The sequence below is a fragment of the Talpa europaea genome, assembly GCF_964194135.1.
Source record: "Talpa europaea genome assembly, chromosome: 11".
NCBI classification, from domain to species: Eukaryota; Metazoa; Chordata; class Mammalia; order Eulipotyphla; family Talpidae; genus Talpa; species Talpa europaea.
The window spans coordinates 77,248,583-77,271,454 of NC_140078.1; the positions used below are offsets into that span (position 1 = coordinate 77,248,583).

A 22,872-nucleotide genomic window follows, 5' to 3' on the forward strand; every position below is an offset into this window, starting at 1 on the left:
CAAGCATTTTCCTTCCTCTGGACCTACAGAAGACTAGTGAGCTCTCCCCTCTGGCTTCACCAGAGCCTTGTTGGCAACTTGGAGGTGAAGTCAGCCCAGCTTGTCCCTGCAGAACCTCAGAAAGGACTGCCAAGCACATTATATTAAGCCATTATAGGCACCACAGTCCCCAGGAGCAGCCCAGTCCATCTTGCCTAGGTGCATCCAAGGGAAGTTAGTTACACTGATGCTGTCTTGTGAGCAGGGGCTTCAGTGATGCCAGCTGTACCCTGATTCTGGTAATCATGCTGGGTTAAGTGAGAGAAAGTAAGTTTCCTGCAAAAACCACTGATGCTGCTGCCTTAAGGCAAAGTATCAACTTCATTCTAACAGTAGAGGTTCAGCTCTTAACTAGAATGTGATCTAATAGCATCATCAGGTATTTAACTACCTCATGGAGATAGAAAAAGCTTCCAAATCCTTGACATCCCTGTAAGTCAATATTAAACAATTTAGAATACCTGATTTGAATCAGTGTTTCTTAGCAAATGGGATGCTTTCTTAGGCAAGGCTGCCAGCCCCCCTTACCCATACCTGAAGAGTGTGCGACCTCCAGCTTCACCAAAGATCACAGGGGTATGGGGTGGCACTTGAAAATATCCATTTCCCTTCTGTACTCGGTTCTCCTGCTCCCCATTTACTAGGAAAAGATGCAGATGGTGTCAGTATCCAGAGTTAGTGCTAAAAACAGATTCTAATTTTTTTTTTCATAAGGCTTCAAATAGTGCATCATTAAAGTAAAAAATCCCATGTTAGCCAGAATTAGAAATAAAAATTAAAAAAAGGAACCACTTAAATAACTAAAAGTAAGAAATACAGCAACTTGTGATACACTTTATGAGAAGTGACTACATTTTAGAGGATTAAGAGAGATTAATGTTTGAGACTTGAAATATAAAGCAAAACCATCTACTGCAGCCACAGAGGCCTAGGGCAACCTGTTTATAAATGATAATCTGCCTTTTTTTTTTTTTTTTTTTGTGGGACACCAACTCAGAAATACTTCATGTCAGAAAATAGAAAAAAATTTTTTTTAAATGTTTAATGGCAGTCATAATTAATGGCAGAAGTACGAGTGAAAACTAAAATCATCAGAGAGGCCATAAGCTCATTTTTATTGTTCTTTGCAAATTTCATTTACTCCACTTTCTTTGTAATCTTTTGACCTAAGTGCCAACTTGTTCATAAATACTACTCTAATGAAAGTGGAAGCAATTTTAGCCTCTGAGATCCACAGCAGTTTCAAAATGTCTCTCACAGTGTCCAATACTTCTTCTGATCTCATAATGCTTTAAGTAGACTCTTTGCTTTACTGGAATTTTAGTCCCTGAAGGATGGGGTCTATGCCCATTTATCTTTATTACCGCCATCCTGCAAATCACAATAGGCCTCTGAACACTTGAGCTGCTCCCCAAGTATAATCTAAGCACCTCCCCTGGCTATGGTATAAGTACAGCAGATGACTAGAGAGGTGATGCATGCAGTGTTCTGAGCTGGTTCAGGAGGTGGTCAGGCCTTGTCCCTTTTTCTGTACTTTGGCAGTTCGATTTCAGGGGTGATTTGGGATTTCCTCTAACTTCTTTCTTACTCCCACAACCAAAGCCTGCTCTCAAAGGATGCTGAGCATACCACTGTTTTCTTATAACTTAATCTTTATCATCTACTTGGGGTCTCTGATGGCATCCTGTCTAGCCGTCATAGATGTCATAAAGGAGAACAAGCCCAAAACAGGATATGTTCATAGCTAGTAGCTGATAAGTGGAAGAGCTCACACCAGAACCTAGCTTTCTCAACCCTCTATGGAAAGATCTTTCCGTTGAGTTTCTCTGGCTCACAGTCCACTGTACAATTCTGATGGAGAATGAAATGGACCAGGTGACAAAGAGAAGCACCAAGGGTGGGGTCCGTGTCATTTCTCTGACAGAGACATAATACCTGCCTTTCAGGAAAGCATGTCATCCTTACAAAAGAGATTTAAACTCCAAAAATCATTATGGACAAATCAATCAGGTAGAATGAAATTATTGCAGGAGGTCCTCATCATTGCTGACCACAGAGTAGGCAGTCTTCAGCAGAATCTCCAGAGAACTCAAATTATCTTCAACTGAGTAAGCCCTTCAGCAGTAGATGGGATGCAAGGATTTGTCAACTGGCTATGGGATACATATAAGCTGTGAAATTTTAAGTTCTTCCCCTGCCCCCTTTCTTTAACCAAACTGAGTTGAACTCATCATTCAAAATATATTCTCCTCTGCTGCCCAGTGAAAGTTAGTGGACTGTCTGCAGCACATACATCTTTTGAATGCCCTCAAAGACATTCATTAACACATACTCAGTATATAGCCTGACGCGCTGAGATGGAATTTGAGTTTTTGAAACATTCAGACCCAACACCAGGTAGATCACCAGACCAGATGGTAAAAACACTTCAGGCCAACATGAAACATGACTATATAAGGGCAAACCTGGCTTTCTGATGCAGCTCTAGAGCTAAATCCCACCAGTCGATGGACAGTCTGAGAAATATCTGTGGAAAATAGCTGCTTATTTCTAAGAAGAAAGGTCGGGAGGGTGGGGGGGGGCAGCAAATGGTTTATTCCTTCTAGCTTGAGCAAAGCTCTCTTTGAATCTCAAATGAGACTGGATGGATGTTCTTACTTTGGGATGTAGAATGGAGGGCAATAAATTGGGCACACCACAAATATTTTATCACAATTTAGCAAATGATTAAAATGTTTCTTAAAACAACAAATAACCTATCTTTAACTTCTGAGTAATTTTTGACCAATTAAAATTAAGTAAAATTTGATCAATTATTCTGATATAAAAGCACAAACCATGGTTCACTTCATTTTCTTCTTCATCCATTGGATTCACATGTGTCCTAGGCCAATATTCTAAGAGTGCCTGAAGTAAAAGTCCTCCCAAGTTCACTGTAGAAGAGTTAATTAAAATGAAAAGGAATGGAAAAGAAAGCTGTTAGTTTAAACCCAGAAATAGAGAAAAAATAAAAATTATAAGGTGTCACATGTTATAGCGTTAAATTCTTAACCCAATGCCAAAGCAAGTTTTTGTCAAGTCTATAAAATTTTAAAGCATGGAGCAAACATATTCTATTTGGTTGTTCAAATATAGCCTTTCATTAAAAACGAATAAACAAAATCAGGAATTACGTTCTTTAAAGGGTTATTTCCACGTAAAGGAGCTACTAGAACTCTATTGTATGTCCATATTCTCAGGAAAATTCTGTCCAAAGATACAATCAACAAGAAATAGCAGACTCTATAAAGATGAGCGCACAGCAAACAACAGCACGAATCCACCTTGTTCAGAAGGTGGCAGACCAGGAAGGACATTCAAACTCACGTTTTGGATCTGAGCCATCAGGGCTACTGAAGCCTGCATCTTTTGCAGAAACCCAAGCGGCAAAACAGTCACTCTCATCCAAAGTAATAGTCAACATCTGTCAAATGAAAAAAACTTTTAATGGCATTCCACTGAATACATATTCCAAGTAAGTCTCTTAACTCTTCTGTTGTGACTGAAGTGCTAAGCCAGAGTCTCAGAACCAAAAGCTGCTTTGTGAGACTCAATGTAAATACAATTCGATTTACTGTGATACCAAAAAGCATTTTTCAAGTTTAATGAAAAATTTTTTCCTTTTATATTTAAGAAGATAGAACTCTCGGGCCTCCCTCGTGGCATAAGGGGTTAAGTCTCAGCACTATCAAGCTTTTGGCAGCCACTGCAGCACAAGTTCAATCTCCTCAATCCTCGGCCAGGGAGCTGACCCACATGGCACAGCAGACCTCTCCTGTCTCGCCAGCTGCTCTCCTCTGAATCCTTCCCCCATACCTCTGGCTATACCCCAGCTCTTGTATGCTTAAATAAATAAAATAAATCTTAAAAAAAAACAACAACATAGAACTCTGTAACAAAAAGTATTTCATTTGGGGCTGTATTAGAAATTTACAACAATACCAAACTGCACAAAATATCAATTGTTAACTTACCCCTGTTTTTAGGTCTACTGAAAACCAATTTGGCACATACACCATCTTAAACCTTTTCTTAATTTCATCTTCAAAATCCACTTTGCCCAGATCTTCAACTTTACATGCCTATTTATTAAAAAGTATAATTAGCCAATTTAAGTGGTGAATTAATTTGTTTCTGATTTAGCTTTTTAAAATTTTATGTTTTCACATTTTTCTATGTAAAAAAATAGTCTAAACGATATTTCAAAAAGATTGTGGTCAATTATGTTTATCTTAAAGCATTTACCTTTAAATAACTATCTGCTGTTAAAATTTTAAATTAAAAAATACAAAATATCCTTTTGGTGGGAAATTAGAATTTAATTTTGCTGATATTGATAAAACACAATACCACACTTACTCAAAAGCATTGTCAAAGGAAGTAAAAAATATCTTCAAGGAAAAATAACAGTTAAGAGGACTTGAAGCTAGCTACTCTCAGACAAGCTATAATATATGCAGCAATTTTGTCTTTCTTGACCATTAAAATCCTTATTTTTTCTCTCATTTCTTAAGTATGCAAGCTCTCTAAAAGTGTGTCCTGAACTAACGTGCCGTGCAGCAATTCCTTAAACAGCTCATCTTAATCCTGAACCCATCACAGAATGTTCCCACCTCCTGATACTAAGCAACCTGGTTCTTTCCTGAGGGTTCCATTTCACCAGCCATCTTCTCAAAGGCAACTCTTATTCTCTCACATCCCACAGGCCCTACAAGTCATATAGAGACCACTGTCCATTACTGCCAGATAGAAACTTTCTTTGAGGCTCATGTCATTTAGCTGCAGAAAACTCCCCCTTTTCCTCACTGGTATCTAGTAATGGTCATTCTTCCTCATTCACTGGGGACTGGAGCTCTGGTTCAAAGTCTTGCAAAGCATCTTGAGTTATTGCTTTCATCCTACACAACATCAACACCCACATGAACAACACACAAGATATGAAGGTCTCTCCAATCTTTGACAATATTCCCATTATAAATGTGCAGTCCCCAACCTCAACTGGATCATTGATGCTACCTAGTTTCTTCTGTTTCCAAACTCAGTACTCCACAAACATCTTTTTAAATCTTTATTCTCCTATCTTTGACCTTGTTACTTCCCTACTATACTCAGCACAAGACTGATCTCTATTTATCAAACAAACAAACAAACAAACAAACAAAGAGCACCATTGACAAAATCCCTGTAACTTTGTGTTACCATTCTTCCTGGTGCAAGGAAAAAGGTATCCCTTCTTGCTGTGCTCTGGATCTTCTCACCTCTTGCTTCTTGGGAACCCTGCACCATCATCAACCTGCTCACCTCTCTACTGCTTTCTCCCTAAGAGCAGTAAACCATGTTCAAATTTCTCTCATCTCAAAAATACCAAACGCCACAACAGAACCTTCCCTTAACCATCTTGCCCTTAAATCCTCTCCAGTTACTTAAGGTCTCTTCCTGCCCACTCACCAAAGTTAAATTTCATCACAGATGGTTTCCACTCAAATTCTGTTTCTTCACTTCTCAATTACTACTAACCCCATTGCACCTGGCTTTTGCCTTGAGGACTCCCCAAAGACCATTCTCCCCAGACACGATCCTCTTTATTGGCCAAATCCAGGTACAGATAGCTTACATGAACTTTCATAGCTTTCATAGCTTACATGAACTTTCGGCAGGTCACTGATGTTAACTACAAGCTTCCTTCTGAAAAGCTCAATTAGTTCTTAAGCTGCTACTGGCTCTTGGTTTTCTTACTACTTTTATTATACACCTTTATAGCTTCCTCTTTTTCTAATAATCCCTGAAAGAGTGACGACTTAATTTCTTCTCTGTTCAGTGTAGATGTTTTACTTGAAAACTTATCTCAATTAGAATCCACATGCTGATGGCTGCTAAACCAATTCAAGCTCTTCCATCTGTGCACTGGATTGTACAACTGTCTGCTCAACAGACATCTCTACCCAGACATCCCATAAAAACTCAAATTTGTTGTCTTTCTCAGCATAGTCCTTTTCCCAACAAGCCATATGCCCTCTATAATCCCCTATATTACTTCCACTCACCACACTATGTAATCCAGAAACCTGGGGTTCATCTCTGCTCATTCCTTCTCTTTATATTCCTTTTTTGCCAACTAACTTTCAAGGAATATTGTCACTCACTCTCATGTCTAATTAAGCCCTTATTCATAGGCTGATATATTGTTCTAATTTTTTTCTGTTCCTTTGTTCCCATCCCAGTGCAGATAAATACCTAATAATGACAATTCACCTGAATTAATGCAACAGCCTCTAGCCATCAGGTGCCAGTCACTATGATAAATACTTCGCAAACAATCCTTTAACATCACCAAGAAGTAAGTGCTACCACATTTCAGGAATAAATACAGAGGTATTTATTAGTGATGATAGTGTCCAGGACAAGGCAGGACAAAACACAGTTTATAACATACCAAAGCATATCTCTGTTGTAGTAGAGAAAAACCAAATGGATTTTTGTTCGGGTCTCTTGCTCGGATGTCACGTTTACCAAGTAACTGTTTTGTAACTGACTTTCCACAAGAGGGCAAGTGTAGGTCAGGCCAACATTCTACGGAGATATAGTCCCCTTTCCCAGGAGGAAACGTATTTATCTTATTCTTTAAATCCAGAAGTTAACGCAAGTGAATCCTTATTCCTTATAACTGGGAGGTTAACTAAAATACCAGGTCTTGTCAATTTTTCCTTTATAATATACCCAATACCTGTCTTCCAGTTTCTTTCCCATTACACAGACTACTACAGTTCTAAATATGGGCTTTTCTTGCTTTCAGACCATATAAGATTAAGGTTCTTTAGAAAATACCAAAGGAAGCTCAACCCCAGGGCTTGCAATTCAAGACTTTGGGAAATGACTTGAATCTCATCTTTCATTTCATACCCCTACTCATCCCTTATATTCACTTTAGTCTCCAATTAAAGAAAACTGCTCACCTTGCTTTGAGTAAGTACATACCTTCTTTCTTCTGTGTGTTGTCGTTTACTCACTCCTTCCTAAAATTCTCTTCCATTATTTACCTGATGCAACCATTTAAGCCCTGATTCAAACAAATTTCACCACCACCAAGCTCTTCTATTTCTCCAGTTGTACATAACTGCCTTTGCCCATAAAATATCCTGGGATGCTTAGTCTTTCTCTGTAAGGCCCTCACATTCCCCACTCATCTCTGCTACCAAAAGGGATTCATACAGACTTTTCTTCAAATAATTCTTTGTACACAATACTCATTCAACCTAGGAAATATCTGTTGAATAAATATATCAACCATATTAAGCAGGGACATTTGTCAGAACTCTAATAGCAGGTTAACTTTTCAGTGGGGCTATAAATTCTTTTGTGTAGTTGAGAAGCAGTTGAACAGCTTAATATATCTCAACCATCCCAGATGGAGTCATCACAATAATGCAGAGTTGTGAATGATGCTCATGATGGCTGTAAATCCTAATAAACAAACTTATTTTGTGCACTCCAGTGGTTCTCAATGGGGGATGATTTTGTCCGTTCTTCTCCCCTCAAACATTTGGCAATGTCTGGAGGTAAATGTGATGGCCACTGTGAAGTGGGGGGATAGGTGGGGAGGTAGGCACCTATTGGGTAGATGCAAGGAAATGCTGCTGAACATCAACAATTCACAGGACAACACCTTCCCACAGCTTTCCCAAAATTCATGTGGATCAAATCTCAATAGTGTCTGGGATAAGGCAGGAAAAAACATAGTCTGTTACATACCAAGCAGAGAAAATGGTTCCATGCAAATTTCAGATGACTAGAAGGATAAAGTATGGCCTTATGTAATATTCACATAAGAAGCTATAAGTTATTACAAAAAATGGTACTCACCTTCAATACATCCCAATATGCCACATTATTATTGGTATCTTTGGTTAATATATGCCTCTTATCATTAAGAATGTGGCACTGAATAATACTAGCACCCCCTAAAGGAAAAAAAAAAAAACACCATACAATTAGTAAAACAATTCTTTAAATTCACAGCATGGCATTAATTGTTGACTGGCATGTATATAACAGAACATAAATTATACTAGTCACCAGAAAGGAGAAGGTAACTCAGAAGACTACACAATTATATTTAAGGCAATTTCAGGCCAATCAAAGAAAAGCTGATTTTAATAATAGATTATAGATTTTTAAAAACCCTCACTTTAAGGGGATACTATGGAAAAATTGTTAGGGGCAAACAAGTTTCATCCCCCGGTCAAAGTCCAAATGATACAGTGAAACCTCTGAATTAGTCCCATCTCTCATTAACTTTTGTTTTTTATTCTCTGTTTTATGCCTGTGAATGGATAGTCTATTCTAATGGTAAGGCAACAGCAGACACATATATGAACTGCAGATGAATGTAACATTCAATACCTAAATCCCAGACTCTGACATTAAATCAAAGTTGCCACTCCAGTTACAGCACGTAGCATTCAATGAACCAGATCTGCCCTTTCTGGCTGGTGCCAAAAGACAATTTTAACCCCATTTTACAAAGTGGCTATTGGCTTTACCAAGGCCATGACTATTTTGTTGCTGAGAAAAAAGATGAACTCAAAAGAGAGTTCGCTTTAAAGTCACCAAACAGCATTTTGAAAAGTTTTTCTTCTATTAAGAATAAATTAATATGCTATTTGTGAACATCAGAATTACATGTAAAAGGTCATCTCCTTTATTTTTATGGATCTCTCAGTAACTATAACTAACCTTATCAAGGTACAATACCTTCTAATTTCCTTACTCACCTTTAATAACCTGGTCAGGTTGTGTACAAAGGGGTGTTATAGGATTTGTACAGTCATTGTCATAATCTCCAGAAGCTCTGAAATTATGAATTCCCTTCAATGTCTAAAGGAACAAAATTATTTAATCATTTTATGCTTTGTAGGCTTTGCTAATCTGTTTAAAGTGGCAAGAAAAATAAAGAACAAATGAAAACAGCAAACAATAACAATACCAACCCCAAAATTCTTAGTCCTGAAGTATATTTATTTACCGTGATTCAAACAAAAAAATATTAAAACAAGGAACAGAATCCAGTTCTTTGGAGAGCAGCATAGGCACTCTTCCAGATAAAGTTATGAGGATCTCAAATTGGCACAAAGAAATTTAGATAAGATCATAACATTTTTCACAAGTGCTTGAGAAAGACACAACCTGTATACAAATGCAAATAAATGCAAACACTTTCTTTTTTGTTACCCACAGTCTGGTAAGCATGAAAACTTACATTTTATTTTATTAAGATTTAAGAATTAACAGTACTTTTGAGACTTTTCTCAGCTTATCCTCTATTATTTAACCCTCATCTTTATACTATAAAGAAAAAGGAAATAAATTTGAAAGTACAGTTTTCTGCTTTCTCTTGTTAGAAAAACAGAACCCCAGCAAGTTTCCCTGCTGTTGGTACTGGGCTGCCTATTTTCAAAGGCAGCTTCAGAAGGTAAGAAAATACACTAATATTTACTAGTTTTATTGGGTAATACTTACTATACCTAAATCCTTAGGAATACACTTGTATTCAACAGGGTTTTCAGATTTTTGCCGCTGTCCAAAGATGCTGAGAGAATTAGGATTACACTGAGGCTTTGATACAACTATTTGGCAGATCTGTGATAACAACCACATATTTATAATCCTTTGCCAAGTACACAGTGGTTCACTTACCCATTTATTTACTGTAGACTTAGTTGTTGCAACCCAGATTGCAGGAGGGGGATCAGCTGATCTGTCAAGTTCCATCTGAAAACAAAGCACAAAAATAATGCTTTGTGAAAATGTCAGCTCTTCTGAACTGACAGGATTAGCTAGACATCATTAAATATCAACTGCTTCCTTCAACATCTGTGTGTTGCATGTTGACTATATACCAGAACATGTGTTAAAAGCTAGAGAGGTACAGAATGAGGGAGTCTCTTTGGTGAAGGAATCAAAGCCCCAAAACATTGACATAAAGTTAGTTTTAAGTGTGCTTACCTTAAGGGACCTAAATGGGTTCAAAAGGATGATTTACCGTAATTTTGATTTTGCTACTCTAGTTATGTTCTTTCTTAATAATGAAATTATTTTTTCTTTGAACATGTTTTTAGTAAAAAATACTCTAGCAAAACAGCAAAAATGAAAAGTACTCCTACAATCTAACCCTTTTCCTAAGGACAGTACACCTATGAAGAGTTTACTGTGTATCCTTCTGAATTTTTTAAATACTGTACATATAAAGACATACATATATGCATGGACATATTACACAAATGGAATCACTCTTCATATTTCTCCTCTGAGGACAAGTCAGGGAAGCCAGGCAAGCTCAGGAGCAGCACCAAGCAATCTCACTAGGGCTTGCCGAGCAGGGAACTAGGTATGTCCCTGATATACCCAAGTCACAATTTGTTCTACAGAACACTAAGAAAAATGGTAAAATATTTCATTTAAACTCACACAGTTGCTTTAATAAAGATTAGATAACACATATAACAATCTTAACTACAAAACTGAAATATATGACGTACCTTGAGAACTGGTGCTTTTTCTTCACAAATTAGCACCCGGATGTCAGGGTTTCTTAGGTCTGTACAATAAATTTTTCTGTCCCTTCCTCCAGAATACACATGTGTAAAGGTGTCATTGACTTGCAAAGCCCAGACCCCTTCATCATGGACCCGATACGTTGCTATACATCGCTGCTGGCCAAGGGACCAAAGGCGAATTGTGCCATCAGAACTGCCAGAAAGGCACTGTACAAACAAAGTAAAAGTTAGAAATAAAGTAAAACAAAGTAAAGAAACAAAGTAAAATAAAAAGTTAGAACGAAGTAAAAGTTAGAAATCTGCCAAAATGTTCCTGCTTGCCTGTGCTGTGCACTTGGCCTCTCTCCTGACTCTACACTATCAAGCACACCTCAAAAGCTGTATTTCTCCCTCTGACAAGGTTTCTGACAAGCATGCTCCAATAGCTGATACAACTGAGGCAACAGCACACACTCAAGCAGGGAAAGCATGAGTAAAACTGCTTTTGTGCTCTTGACTGGGCTACCTGTGATTATTAGCAAATCCTTCAGGCAAGTCCTGTTCAAATTATCTACTACTAAGTGAGTTTGAAAGAATCTGAAGCCAAGGTAGCAGACCGCACAGGGCTGTGGTTCTCAAAGTGTGGCTCCCAGTAGCATTGGCATTCCTTGAGAACTTGTTAATAATGTAAATTTCAGGTCCCTTCCAGAACTAATGAGGCATAAACTCTGGAGGGGCACAGCAATTTGTGTTCCAACAGGATCTGCAGGTGATTCTAGCTCACTGAGTTTGACAAACATTGCATTAGGTCAGCAAGAATTTTGGAGCCCTGGTCACACCTCTGTCACGTTCCCTCTCTCATGGCTCAGAATTCCTGATGGTCTGCCAGCTCTCTTGGAGTCTAGTGACTAGAGTCAGAAGTAAAATTTTTTTTTTTTTTTATAGAGGCATGCTTTATTTGTTTGCTGGTTTGTTTGTTTGTTTTGTTTATACATGCACTGGGTACAGTCAGAAGCGCGGGAGGGTGAGAGAATTCACCAGAGCCAGAGCGGGGAGCAGAGCAAGCAGAAGGACCGAAGTACACTGCTGAGGGGAGCAGCGGGAGGCAGGAGAGGTCTGCGCGCCATACGGGACCCTCCTCTGGTGGCCGGGGAGCAGCCGGGGATCGAACCGGCCGCAGGCAGCTTCGCAACCCAGCGCTCAACTGCTGCGCCACCGGGGAGGCCCAGAAGTAAAATTTAATCCCAGTCTTATCACTCATTCACTGGGACTTTGGGCACTTCCCAAAGGAACCTCAAGTTCAACATCCATTAATATAAAATGTGGATCCTCAGTATTCAGTATTTTTTTAATTTATTTTTTATTTATTTTTATTTATTTATACAAGCACTGGGTATAGTCAGAAGCGCCAGAGGGTGAGAGAACTCACCAGAGCCAGAGCAGGGAGCAGAGCAGGCAGAAGGACTGAAGTACACTGCTGAGGGGAGCAGCGGGCGGCAGGAGAGGTCTGCGCGCCATGTGGGACCCTCCTCCGGTGGCCGGGGAGCAGCCGGGGATTGAACCGGGATTGAACCGGCGCTGCAGGGTGGCAGGAGAGGTATGCACGCCATGTGGGACCCTCCTCCGGTAGCCGGGGAGCAGCCGGGGACTGAACCGGGATTGAATCGGTGCTGCAGAGGCTGCGGGAAGCTTCGCAACCCAGTGCTCAACCGCTGCGCCACCGGGGAGGTCCCCAGTATTCAGTATTAACATTACCAATCTAGCAATTTCTGAAAGCTCAGTGCAACAACTACATAGAAGCTGCTGGCACACAAATTAGGGCTGAGCACTCTGTGAATCTGACAGGAAGAGGCTGAATCAGCTCCTGCTCAGTTGCATTCAGCATGCCTGGTGTTCTCCACCAGTTACTGTAGTGATTTCATTTCTTTGGAAAAAACTGGTCCGTCAGAGAAAGCAACTGCTGTGTATGAAATTAAATAGGCAAAGAGGTACAAAGAAGGGAAGATGGCTGTGATTTTGGAGATTTTGGTAAGTGTCTATATATCTGAGGCCATCGGCAAGTCAAGGATTTACTGGCATGTCTTGTGACTGGAAGGGGCCTTTAGAACTCTGGACATGTTAATTAAATGAGCACATACTAGTAGACTTCTCCACAGCTGCCAGGAGTGGCAGTGGTTTAATAACTGATTTTAGCCAATTCATAAGGAAACCAAGAGACTAACCAATAGCAAAACTGTCAGGAATAAGGTCGCAAGGAAACCTTATGTGTGTGGGAGAGCTGTGGCAGTCTGATAGGGAGAGGCCAAGGGAGGTTCCCCATTCTAGGAAGAGATGCTACTCTGAGATGGCAAAAGTTTAAGTAAAGCTTTGATCACTCAGATCTTAGACCATATTTCTAAGGGAATAAGGTCTGACAACTTTAAGATAAGGAAGGCAGGGCCTCCCTGGTGGCAGAGCGGATTGAGCACAATGATGTGATGCTGTCTGCAGTCTCTGAAGCATGGGTTCAATTCCCGGCCGGCCAGGAAGATACGCACATGGCATGGCAGACCTCTCCTGTCTCGCCCGCTGCTCCCCTCAGCAGTGTATTTCAGTCCGTCTGCCTGTTCTGCTCCCCGCTCTGTCTCTGGTGAATCCTCTCACCCTCCCATGCCTCTGGCCTATACCCCAGTTCTTGTTATAAATAAAAATAAATCTTAAAAAAAAAAAAAGAAAAGGAAGGCAAAGATCAGGGGTTAGAAGAGCTCACAGTCTGGGCAATTGCAACAGTAAAAAGATTAGTCCTAAACCCAAGTGAACAGCTGAAAGCAGATGAGGAAACACAGAGTTTCATCAACCCTGGTAAATAACACAAAATCACCTTTGATATAGTCAGTATTCCAAAAATCGGGCACCCAAACAGAGAGGAATCACTGTTAATGTTGGCAAACTTGTAGGCAGCATTTTTATAGTCTGGTTAAAGAATTTCCTGTTTTATTTACTTTTTTTTTTTTTTTTAAAGATTTATTTATTTATTTATACAAGCGCTGGGCACAGTCAGAAACGCAGGAAGGTGAGAGAATTCACCAGAGCCAGAGCGGAGAACAGAACAGGAAGACTGAAGAAATACACTGCTGAGGGGAGCAGCGGGGGGTGGGGGGGTGGGGGGGTAGGGAAGAGGTCTGTTGCGCCATGTGGGACCCTTGCTGGCGGCCATGATCTAACCAGCGCTGCAGAGGCTGCAGGCAGCTTCACAGCCCAGTGCTCACCCACTGCCACCAGGGGAGGCCCTAAGAATTTCCTGTTTTATAGGCACTCTAGTGTCTAGTGTCATGTAGGAGCTAGAGAAGTCATCAAAACGTTTCCCACCGCCTCCACCCTTCCACTGGATAAACATGAAGATGCCCTATTTTTAAGGTGACTGCTGGGACTAAGACAGCATGCCCCAAATGGTTCCACTAAACTTAGGGGACACAGATTCCATAGTTGTGACCAAGTGATGTGTGCTTTGCCAGTGGAGATGAGAGATACCAGTGTACTGGGGCCAGGCTGCTGTTGATCTAAACAAGTATTTCTGGGATTGTCACTCATACACTATTAGGCAAGGTAAGTCAGGGGCAAGGATGGCCTAATACTCTGACACTGCAGACCCAAAGCTAGTTTCAACAAGACTTGTATTACTAGGACAACCCTGTAAGTGACACATAAGGACGTGACTGACTCATATTAAGACAACAGGTTGTCCCAGATCCACAAGCAAGTGCCTGAGCCAAGGACAAGAAATAAAAAGTCAGGGGTTCTGTCAGCATTGCAGGCACCAATCAAAAACAATTGCAATAGTAACAGACCTTAAATACAAAGGAAATGAGGAAACTGGTTTGTGTTCATATGATTAACTGGCCTGTTATACATATCTTACCACAAGTCCCTGACTTACAATGCCACCAGATCCCACATTAAAGGCTTACAGCGCAACTCAGCAGGATGCAATATATACTCTGGTACAATACCTGACAACTATCTCCTCTATTTTATTAGCATTTGGGAATCAGTAAATAAATTTTCCCTCTAGTCTTTTTCCCAAATGAGTAGTATAATTGTTCTGTTGATTAATTTCTTAATGAAAAAATGCTGCATTGTTGGGTGTTAAATTTGTCTATAGTTGTGAATAAGAAAAATGGTTGGAGAAGAAATTAGAGAAGGAAAGACATCTGCTTAATCATGTACTTTAGGGCTGACAGGCAGCTTTTAAAGTAGTGCCACATAGCTATCTCTGCTTCTGTTATTGTAGCTGACTTCAAGTGAAATGCACCTGTAACTATACATGTAATATTTAAATCACCTTAAGTAAAATTAAAAAAGCACATTCATAACTTAGGAAACAAGGCATAGAGTGTAGTAGAAAGGCAGAGTTCTATAGCTCTCCTTCCCTCTCCTGGAAACCATCATGTCCACAATGCCTACTTAAGGGCAGTCCCATACAGTCCAAACCCAGACACAGTTAACAGAACAAGGCCTGGGCAGCCTACCAGTTACACTGGGAAATTGTGAGGAGCCAAATGCACTAGTTTTCTTAGACTCACATGAAAATGGGGTAGCAAAGGCACTCAAGAGCTTTAGAAAATGCCATAGTTTACAAGCCAGAATATACTTAATATTTCTAGCTCTCATCAATTAAACAAACTGAATGTGAGTCTCACCTTGGGACTACAAAAGTGGGACTAGTAAACTAAGGCCCTTTCCTCAAGGCCACATTAACAGTGAGATCCTTCCACATCCCCAAGTCTTTGGTTCTGAAAAATGATTTCCTTCCTTTGGCTAGTTTTTCAAACCTTCCTTTCACCTCTGAACAAAGATTTCTCTAATTCATATATGAGTAACTGTCATGCCATAATTTCCACAGGAGTAACAGACTGATGGTATTTTTCATCTCATCATCTTCCTAATCTCCCTCTTTTTTTTTTTTTTTTTAAATAGAGGCATGTTTATTTATTTGTTTGTTTGTTTGTTTTGTTTATACATGCACTGGGTACAGTCAGAAGCGCGGGAGGGTGAAAGAATTCACCAGAGCCAGAGTAGGGAGCAGAGCAGGCAGAAGGACTGAAGTACACTGCTGAGGGGAGCAGCGGGCGGCAGGAGAAGTCTGTGCGCCATGTGGGACCCTCCTCCGGTGGCCGGGGAGCAGCTGGGGATCGAACCGGCACCGCAGAGGCCGCGGGCAGCTTCGCAACCCAGCGCTCAACCGCTGCGCCACCGGGGAGGCCCCTAATCTCCCTCTTTTAACCCCATTACAATTGATTACAAATTGCTCTGAACTTATCCCCTGCCCTTTGAAATACATGGCTTAGGGCACAGGGGCAGATGGCAGAGGTCTGTCATAACACAAAATGGGCTCTTGATTCTTATCAGCTACATTGATGAAAGATTATTTTTCCACTGCTACAAAACAAATAGAATTGTGATTTATAACTCAAAAAGTATGTAGCCAGCTGAGTATTAATACATGCTCAAAGATTACCAAAATGTTTTTCTTTAAAATGTGGACTCTAAGTAGTATGTTAGATACTTGAAAGTTATAAACTGCATCTGCATGGCCAACTGACAAGATTTGCCCAAAGTCAGACCCACCGTGAGAAAACTTTCCATTTAGTATACTAGAAGAAAGACTTCAATATCGAAGCTTCCTTTTTCTTCACACAAGGTACCATTCAAAAATTTTTAGGAGATACGTGTCAAGATTGCATATAATCATCTGCATTCTAATTACTCTCAGGAAATTCCTTGCTTTGCTTTTATTTAAAAGTGATGCAAACAGAATAATTTTAAAATGTGCAATTGGGTTATAAGTACTTAAAGTTGGGTCACAGTTTATAATACCTGTGGCTTTGAGTTCAAAGCAATTTATTCAATAGCATACAAAGTGCGAAAATTTCTGCTGTGTGAAGTTTTTGACAAGGTCATTAGGTAAATGTCCACAGGAAACTGCATACCTGTGTGCCATCTCTGTTCAACAGCAATGCTTTCACATTATCTGTGTGTCCTTTAAGCTTCATTAGTTTTGCACATGTTCTTGGATCCCATACCCTTAATACCTGTGAATTTTAACAAAATATTATACAAATTATAGACAAGATCTAATATAAATAGAAGATGAGTTTGATAAGTCAAACAACAAACATTACACTGAGAAAAAAATACTGCTTCTGTCAATGGACACCAAGGCTGATAGGCTTTTAAAGCCTTTCTAATGTCAAAAAACAGACCTCTACCCCATATATCCTGCTTCCCCATCACCATACCAAGCACAAATAAAATCTTTTGACATCCACCAAGCACAACCACTGTGTAGGTACTTAGTAATCACACAGATCAAATTATTTTGGCTTCTTTGTTTCCTAGTGTTAAAATACACGTTTTTAAGTACCTCCTTACCTTTTCAGTGGACCCTGATACAATGATTGTTCCCAGTTGATTCATTGCCAGGCTATATATGGAATCTTTGTTCCCACTTAAAGAAGAAGCTGTTAAGGATTAATGAAGATAAATGTTAACAAAATTATTAGCTGTTAGTCCTTAGCAAACATTGCAAGTTTAATTATTTGGTTGACAAAATCTTATCTTTACTGTTTTAGAAAAAATCTACCTATCATGGAAATAATTCTAAACAAAAATATTGTTACCAAAATTGACACCACCTCTGGATTTGAACATAAACAAATGCACATAAACACCAGCTATACTGAACTGCACTGCCAATCAAGATATCTGTATAAGTAACACATATTCAAAGATATATATGTGTCAATAAAAATGAAAAATATGTAAACACTTACTATTATTCAAGGAAACAAAAATACTACTTTCACCTACCAAATCAGATAAAACACAAGGTAATATTTCTGAAAAGAATGCAGTAAAATGGCACTCTCATGCATTACTTCTGGTATCCAACTCTTCTGGAAGGAAATTAGGCAATATGTAGCCAGAATCATGTTCATACCCTTTGACTATTAAGTCTATCATTGAAATGAAAAGAACTGCATATGAAGCTGTTTATATAGTATGATCCTAATTTACAAAGATAGTCAAAGATACATATGTGTCAATAAAAATGAAAAATGTCTAGTTTGACATGACTAAGGCATAATCACATTGACATAGCTAAAATAGTTCTAATGTAACTTTGTATATGCCAAGGAGAAAAGTTGGGAGAACAGTGTTTGTAATTTTTAAAAATTGCATCTTCCCCTTTTCCCAGGAAAATATGTGAGGTCTAAACACTTCTCGCCTTGCTCTCCTTGATTTTTTTTTTTTTTTTTTAGGGGTACAGACTCTGCAACAGATACATAAGTTTGTTTATGATTATAGAAATAATACTAACTTGTATCTATTAAGCAAATTGGAATTACAAGGTAGGGATCTAGATAGCTCAGGCCTGCATCCTAAACCAAGATCCTCCAGGCAAGGCTTACTCAAAATGTGTTTCTAGGAGTCTTTCTGACACCTGGCCTACCCAACTGTAGTAGGATGGGCCAAGGATGAGGCTGTTTCCAGTCTAGACTTCCATGGGGCTGACCCAGTAATCTGAATTCTCTTAGCTGTTGAGGCATGCACGCTGTAAACTTGCTGTGAAAGTCTCTGAATTCCTTCTAAAAACACCCTATAACCTCCCTGTACTCTTTGGGAATTCACTGGATTCTTCAGGGTTTCTCTGAAAGTGTCTTACAAAATAGGCACCAAGAACATTTTCTTTCTTTCCTTTGGCTATTTTCCACCATGGCCATTAACTCAAAGTCTCTTAATTTTTTTTTTAAAGATTTATTTATTTATATAAGAACCAAGGTTCAGGCCAGATGTGCGGGAGGGTGAGGGGATTCACCAGAGACAGAGCAGGGAACAGAACAGGCAGACTGACGAAATACACTGCTGAGGGGAGCAGCGGGCAAGACAGGAGAGGCCTGCTTTGCCATGTGGGATTCTCGCCAGTCGGCCGGTATCGAACCCACGCTGCAGAGGCTGTGGACAGCTTCACAGTGCGGCGCTCAACCGCCTGCACCACCAGGGAGGCCCCAAAGTCTCTTAATATTTAGTAACACTTTAAAAAGTCAAACACTGTCTACTTTGTCAGGCAGTCATCACCTCCATCAATAAAATCTTTTGAGTGTGTAGTTTGGGGCCAGGCAATGCTAGGGAATATACAAAGTAATAACAAGATAGACTCTCCTGTCCTGCAGGAATTTACACTAAGCTAGGGAGCTAAGACATGCACATGTACAAAAACAACCAGGTTATACCTGGAGAAATTACTGTTTTTAGACTGTAGTGGGAATTAGCTATAGAAGCTGTAGGTGGAACTCCCCATTTGTAAACAGTCTTGATGCAAACCTATCAAAGATATTTTGTAAACCATTCTTCATGTATGTCATCTTAGATCACTTTCAAAGAAATTTTTCAAACACCTTACTTGTGACAGTGTTATTTGAGGCAGTCAATGCTGTGAGAGTGTTCACATCCCAAAGGAATATTTGTCTGTCCAGCCCAGCAGATGCTACCAGTTCTTTATCCTTGGCGTAGGCTAAGGCCTTTACATAATCCTGTAACAAAAACATATATACTATGACCTACTCTATAGATCAATAAGAAAGTGAGTCATATAAAGCTCCTAATCCTAATACTAAATACATTGAAAAATATGTTTGTTACTTTACCTTATGTGTCCTTAATGTTGACATGCAAAATCCCTTATGTGCATTCCATACTTTTACTGTTGTATCAGAAGAAGCAGATATTACTAGAAGAAAAGAATTAACAAATCCCTTAGTAGGATGACTTAACACTGTTTTAAAGATTTATCTTAACACAATGTAGAACTGATTCAGATTAATGTTCACACACATTCACAGATATATACATACTTGACTATAATATTCCTAACATTACTTCAAATATCTGTTACTGTTCATTCATAAACAAACACACCATTATATAGTCTACAACCAACTGTATTTTTTTAAAAGATTTATTTATTTATGCAGACAAGAACTGGGGCACAGGCCAGAGGCGTGGTGGGTGGGAGGATCCACCAGACACAGAGTGGGGAACAGAACAGGCAGATTGAAATACACTGCTGAGGGGAGCAGCAGGTGAGTCAGAAGAGGTCTGCTCTGCCATGTGAGTAGCTCCCTGGCCAGGAATCGAACTTGTGCTGCAGTGGCTGTGGATAGCTTCATAGGTTGTGTCTTAAACCCTTGTGCCACCAGGAAGGCCCCGTCATAAAAATTTTACTTGAAAAATATACCTCATTGAATTAAAAATTTCCAGAAGCCCAATAATCCAAAGAAATACTTACATGTCTTCCCATTACAACAGAGCACAATGTCATTTACCCAATCGGTATGGTGTTCCATAGATGCTATGTATGGATCTTGCTAAAATTAAAAAGAAAAGAATGCCATTAGTTTATAGTATAAGATGAGCTCTAACACAATTATAGATGTTTATATTATTCAATTTATGTGACACACTGCTTTATGGCCTTAAAATTGACAACTGAATTCAAACTAGAATTTCATCAAACAGCTGAGCTTTCAGACAATGAATGCTACATAGAAGTTTTGTTTCAGGACAGTTTTATTACTAATGAAACTATAGGTTTCCAGGATAAGTGCTTTATTTTTAAGCCTTGTGGTGGAAAGGGCATCAAGATCTAGGTTAGGCACTATATGTGACACAAAGTGCTAAATGAAGGGCCAGGAACAAATCTGCAGGCTGGCAGGATTTGAATCAGTAGAGGTGAGGGGTCACAGTAGCCAGCAGGAAATGAGGCTAATGAGTGAGGTAAAGTGCATGGATGACTGCAAGGCAGATAAACACTTTTGCTTTTAGCTTCCCCATGCTGTTTTTACCTTTTGAATTAAATGTTTTCCTCATGATATTGACAGTCCTTCAGAGAAATGGGAGGCAAGGGCAAAAGGAGAACTACCCATATCACCACTTCAATTCAGTAACTCAAGATTCTTCTATTCCTTTCCACTGGCTTAACTGCCAGGAGAGGCCTTAACAGAATTAATTACATTCTACACCTAAAACAAGCAAGTTCAAGGCACTTTAAGACATTCTCTAAAAGACTGTCTGAGAAATGATGCCATTCAATTTTGTTATAAAATGAAGATCAGAATAAAGATGTTTCAGGAGGGCATGAAAGCCAGCTTTCTACATTCTTCTGGGTTACTTCTTATGAGTGTTTAACTTGTTTGAAATAAGGTAAATTCCCAGAAAGGTGACATACAAATTCAAACATAAGTTCCAAAAAGCACTTCAAAGTCGTAATTTTTTTTTTTACTTTTCATGTTTTGACATGGGGTTACCACTGTTTCCACTGGTTACAATGTTCAAAACCCACTGGACCAACATCCATTTAAAGAAATATTATCCAGCAACTGTGCAAAGCAGTAGCTTTTTATTGTAGATTGAACATCGTATTCAAATAGTTGCTAAAAAGACATGGACTTTTAAAAACACAAGGTTTAGCATCAGGGTTTTGGGTTGACTCGTTTATAGTTTGCTATTTACTAGTTATTTCACCATGGATTGCTCTGAGCCTGTTTTCCCCGCTATGAAAATGGATCATTACAGTCGCATAGAAGATCTATTGTGAGAGTTAAAATCATACTGGATATTACAGTTCCAAGAGTGTCTGGTACATAGTTAACAACTTCATAAATGCTCATTTTCCTTCCCTGAATCTTCTTTGCTATGTCATTCACAACACAGGCATTCAAACAAATACAAAGAGTGTTTCTTTCCATTTGGGGATTTATCTTTACATGTATTTAAATACCCTTCCCTGCTTCAGAAAGCAGACTTTTACTCTCCAGAATAAAGACTCTGAGTAGTCTTCTTATTTTTATACCAACCTTAATATTGTCTAATAAGGACCTATGGGTTTTGTGGGCACCCCAATCACTTTCAAATGAAGGAGTAAAATATTTGTTCAAGATGAATTTTGAATGTAAAAACATTTTCAACTTTCTCTTAATAGCACTGAAAAGGGTTGCCAAGGAAGTTTTTTGGGAACATATAAAACAGGAAGAAAAACTGTTGAATGTAATTCTCTTAATATACCAATTCTTTGTTCCTATAGAGAGTTCTCATCACAAACCTAATTTATGGAATCTCTTAGCTAAAAACACTTATAAAACTTCCCTGGATATTTTTCTCACAAGGTTACAGAATTCTAGTTACAGTATCTTTATTTATTTATTCATTTAAAAATATTTATTTATTTATTTATACAAGCACTGGGTACAGACAGAAGCACAGGAGGGTGAGAGCATTCACCAGATCCAGAGCGGAGAACAGAATAGGCAAACCGACGAAATACACTGCTGAGGGGAGCAGCGGGCGGCAGGAGAGGTCTGCGTGCCATGTGGGACCCTCGCCAGTGGCCGGGGATTGAACCAGTGCTGCAGAGGCTACGGGGAGCTTCGCAGCCCAGCACTCAACCGCTGCAGTACCAAGGGAAGCCCTACAGTTTCTTTATAGAGTGTACTAAATAATTCAGTGCTCAAAGACATTAAATCTGATACTATGAAAGCTGAGACCAAAGTTTACTAAGTATAGATTTAAAATGTAAACTCAATCCATGCCTTACCTTGTGCTGATTGACACTCCATATTCTTATGATGGAGTCTCGGCCGGCGGTGAAAAGTCTATTGAGTGCTGGGTCCAGCTGCAGGGCGTTCACTCCGTTTCTATTGTACTTCTCCACTTCATCTCGAATAACATAGGAAACCTGACAAATGTTAAGATGTACCTTTTAGGAAGTTACAAACATGAAATAACAATATGGATCCTACTAGTGGTCCATATGAAATTCAAAACCCCATGTCTTACAATATAAAACCTACTTTTCAGAGAGGAATGACGAAGCAGCTGGAGCTATTTCTTAAAAATGTAAATTGGAATGTTTCTGACTTCTGCTCAGAAACCTGTTGCTTACTCTACTAGATATGCCTTGTTCACCTCTTCTGCCACTCATGTTGTTCCCTTTGCTCCTGTTCTTTGTACATACTGTACATCCAGACATCACACATACGGGTTCCCTCTGTTTGGAAGCTTTTCCTCCCACTCTGTCTGGCTAATTCCTACTGCAGTTTTTAGATTTTGTTAAATGATGCTTTCTCAAAAAGGCTTTCCCTGACCTGCCATGCAAAATGAAATTTTGAGTTCCTATAGTATCACTCAGCTTCAGAGCACTCTGCCCTACATTGTTACTGCTACT

General features: G+C 39.3%; 1 protein-coding gene across 5 annotated transcripts in view; it reads right to left on the reverse strand.

Moving 5' to 3' along the window:
- WDR48 (WD repeat domain 48) overlaps positions 1–22,872 on the reverse strand; it is a gene marked incomplete at both ends in the record, with an annotated part of 39,171 nt that overhangs the window by 5,452 nt on the left and 10,847 nt on the right. For 2 of the 5 annotated variants that reach the window (XM_084246998.1, XM_084247002.1), the window contains 14 exons: positions 574–679; positions 2,877–2,972; positions 3,406–3,502; positions 4,053–4,160; positions 7,939–8,036; positions 8,850–8,952; positions 9,772–9,846; positions 10,614–10,838; positions 16,580–16,681; positions 17,022–17,110; positions 19,054–19,183; positions 19,298–19,380; positions 19,939–20,017; positions 22,243–22,383. In XM_084246998.1, the coding sequence (XP_084103124.1) occupies positions 574–679; positions 2,877–2,972; positions 3,406–3,502; positions 4,053–4,160; positions 7,939–8,036; positions 8,850–8,952; positions 9,772–9,846; positions 10,614–10,838; positions 16,580–16,681; positions 17,022–17,110; positions 19,054–19,183; positions 19,298–19,380; positions 19,939–20,017; positions 22,243–22,383 (1,532 nt within the window). Of the gene's footprint in view, positions 1–573; positions 680–2,876; positions 2,973–3,405; positions 3,503–4,052; positions 4,161–7,938; positions 8,037–8,849; positions 8,953–9,771; positions 9,847–10,613; positions 10,839–16,579; positions 16,682–17,021; positions 17,111–19,053; positions 19,184–19,297; positions 19,381–19,938; positions 20,018–22,242; positions 22,384–22,872 lie in introns of those variants that run through there. The other 3 variants (XM_084246999.1, XM_084247000.1, XM_084247001.1) reach the window with 3 other exon arrangements.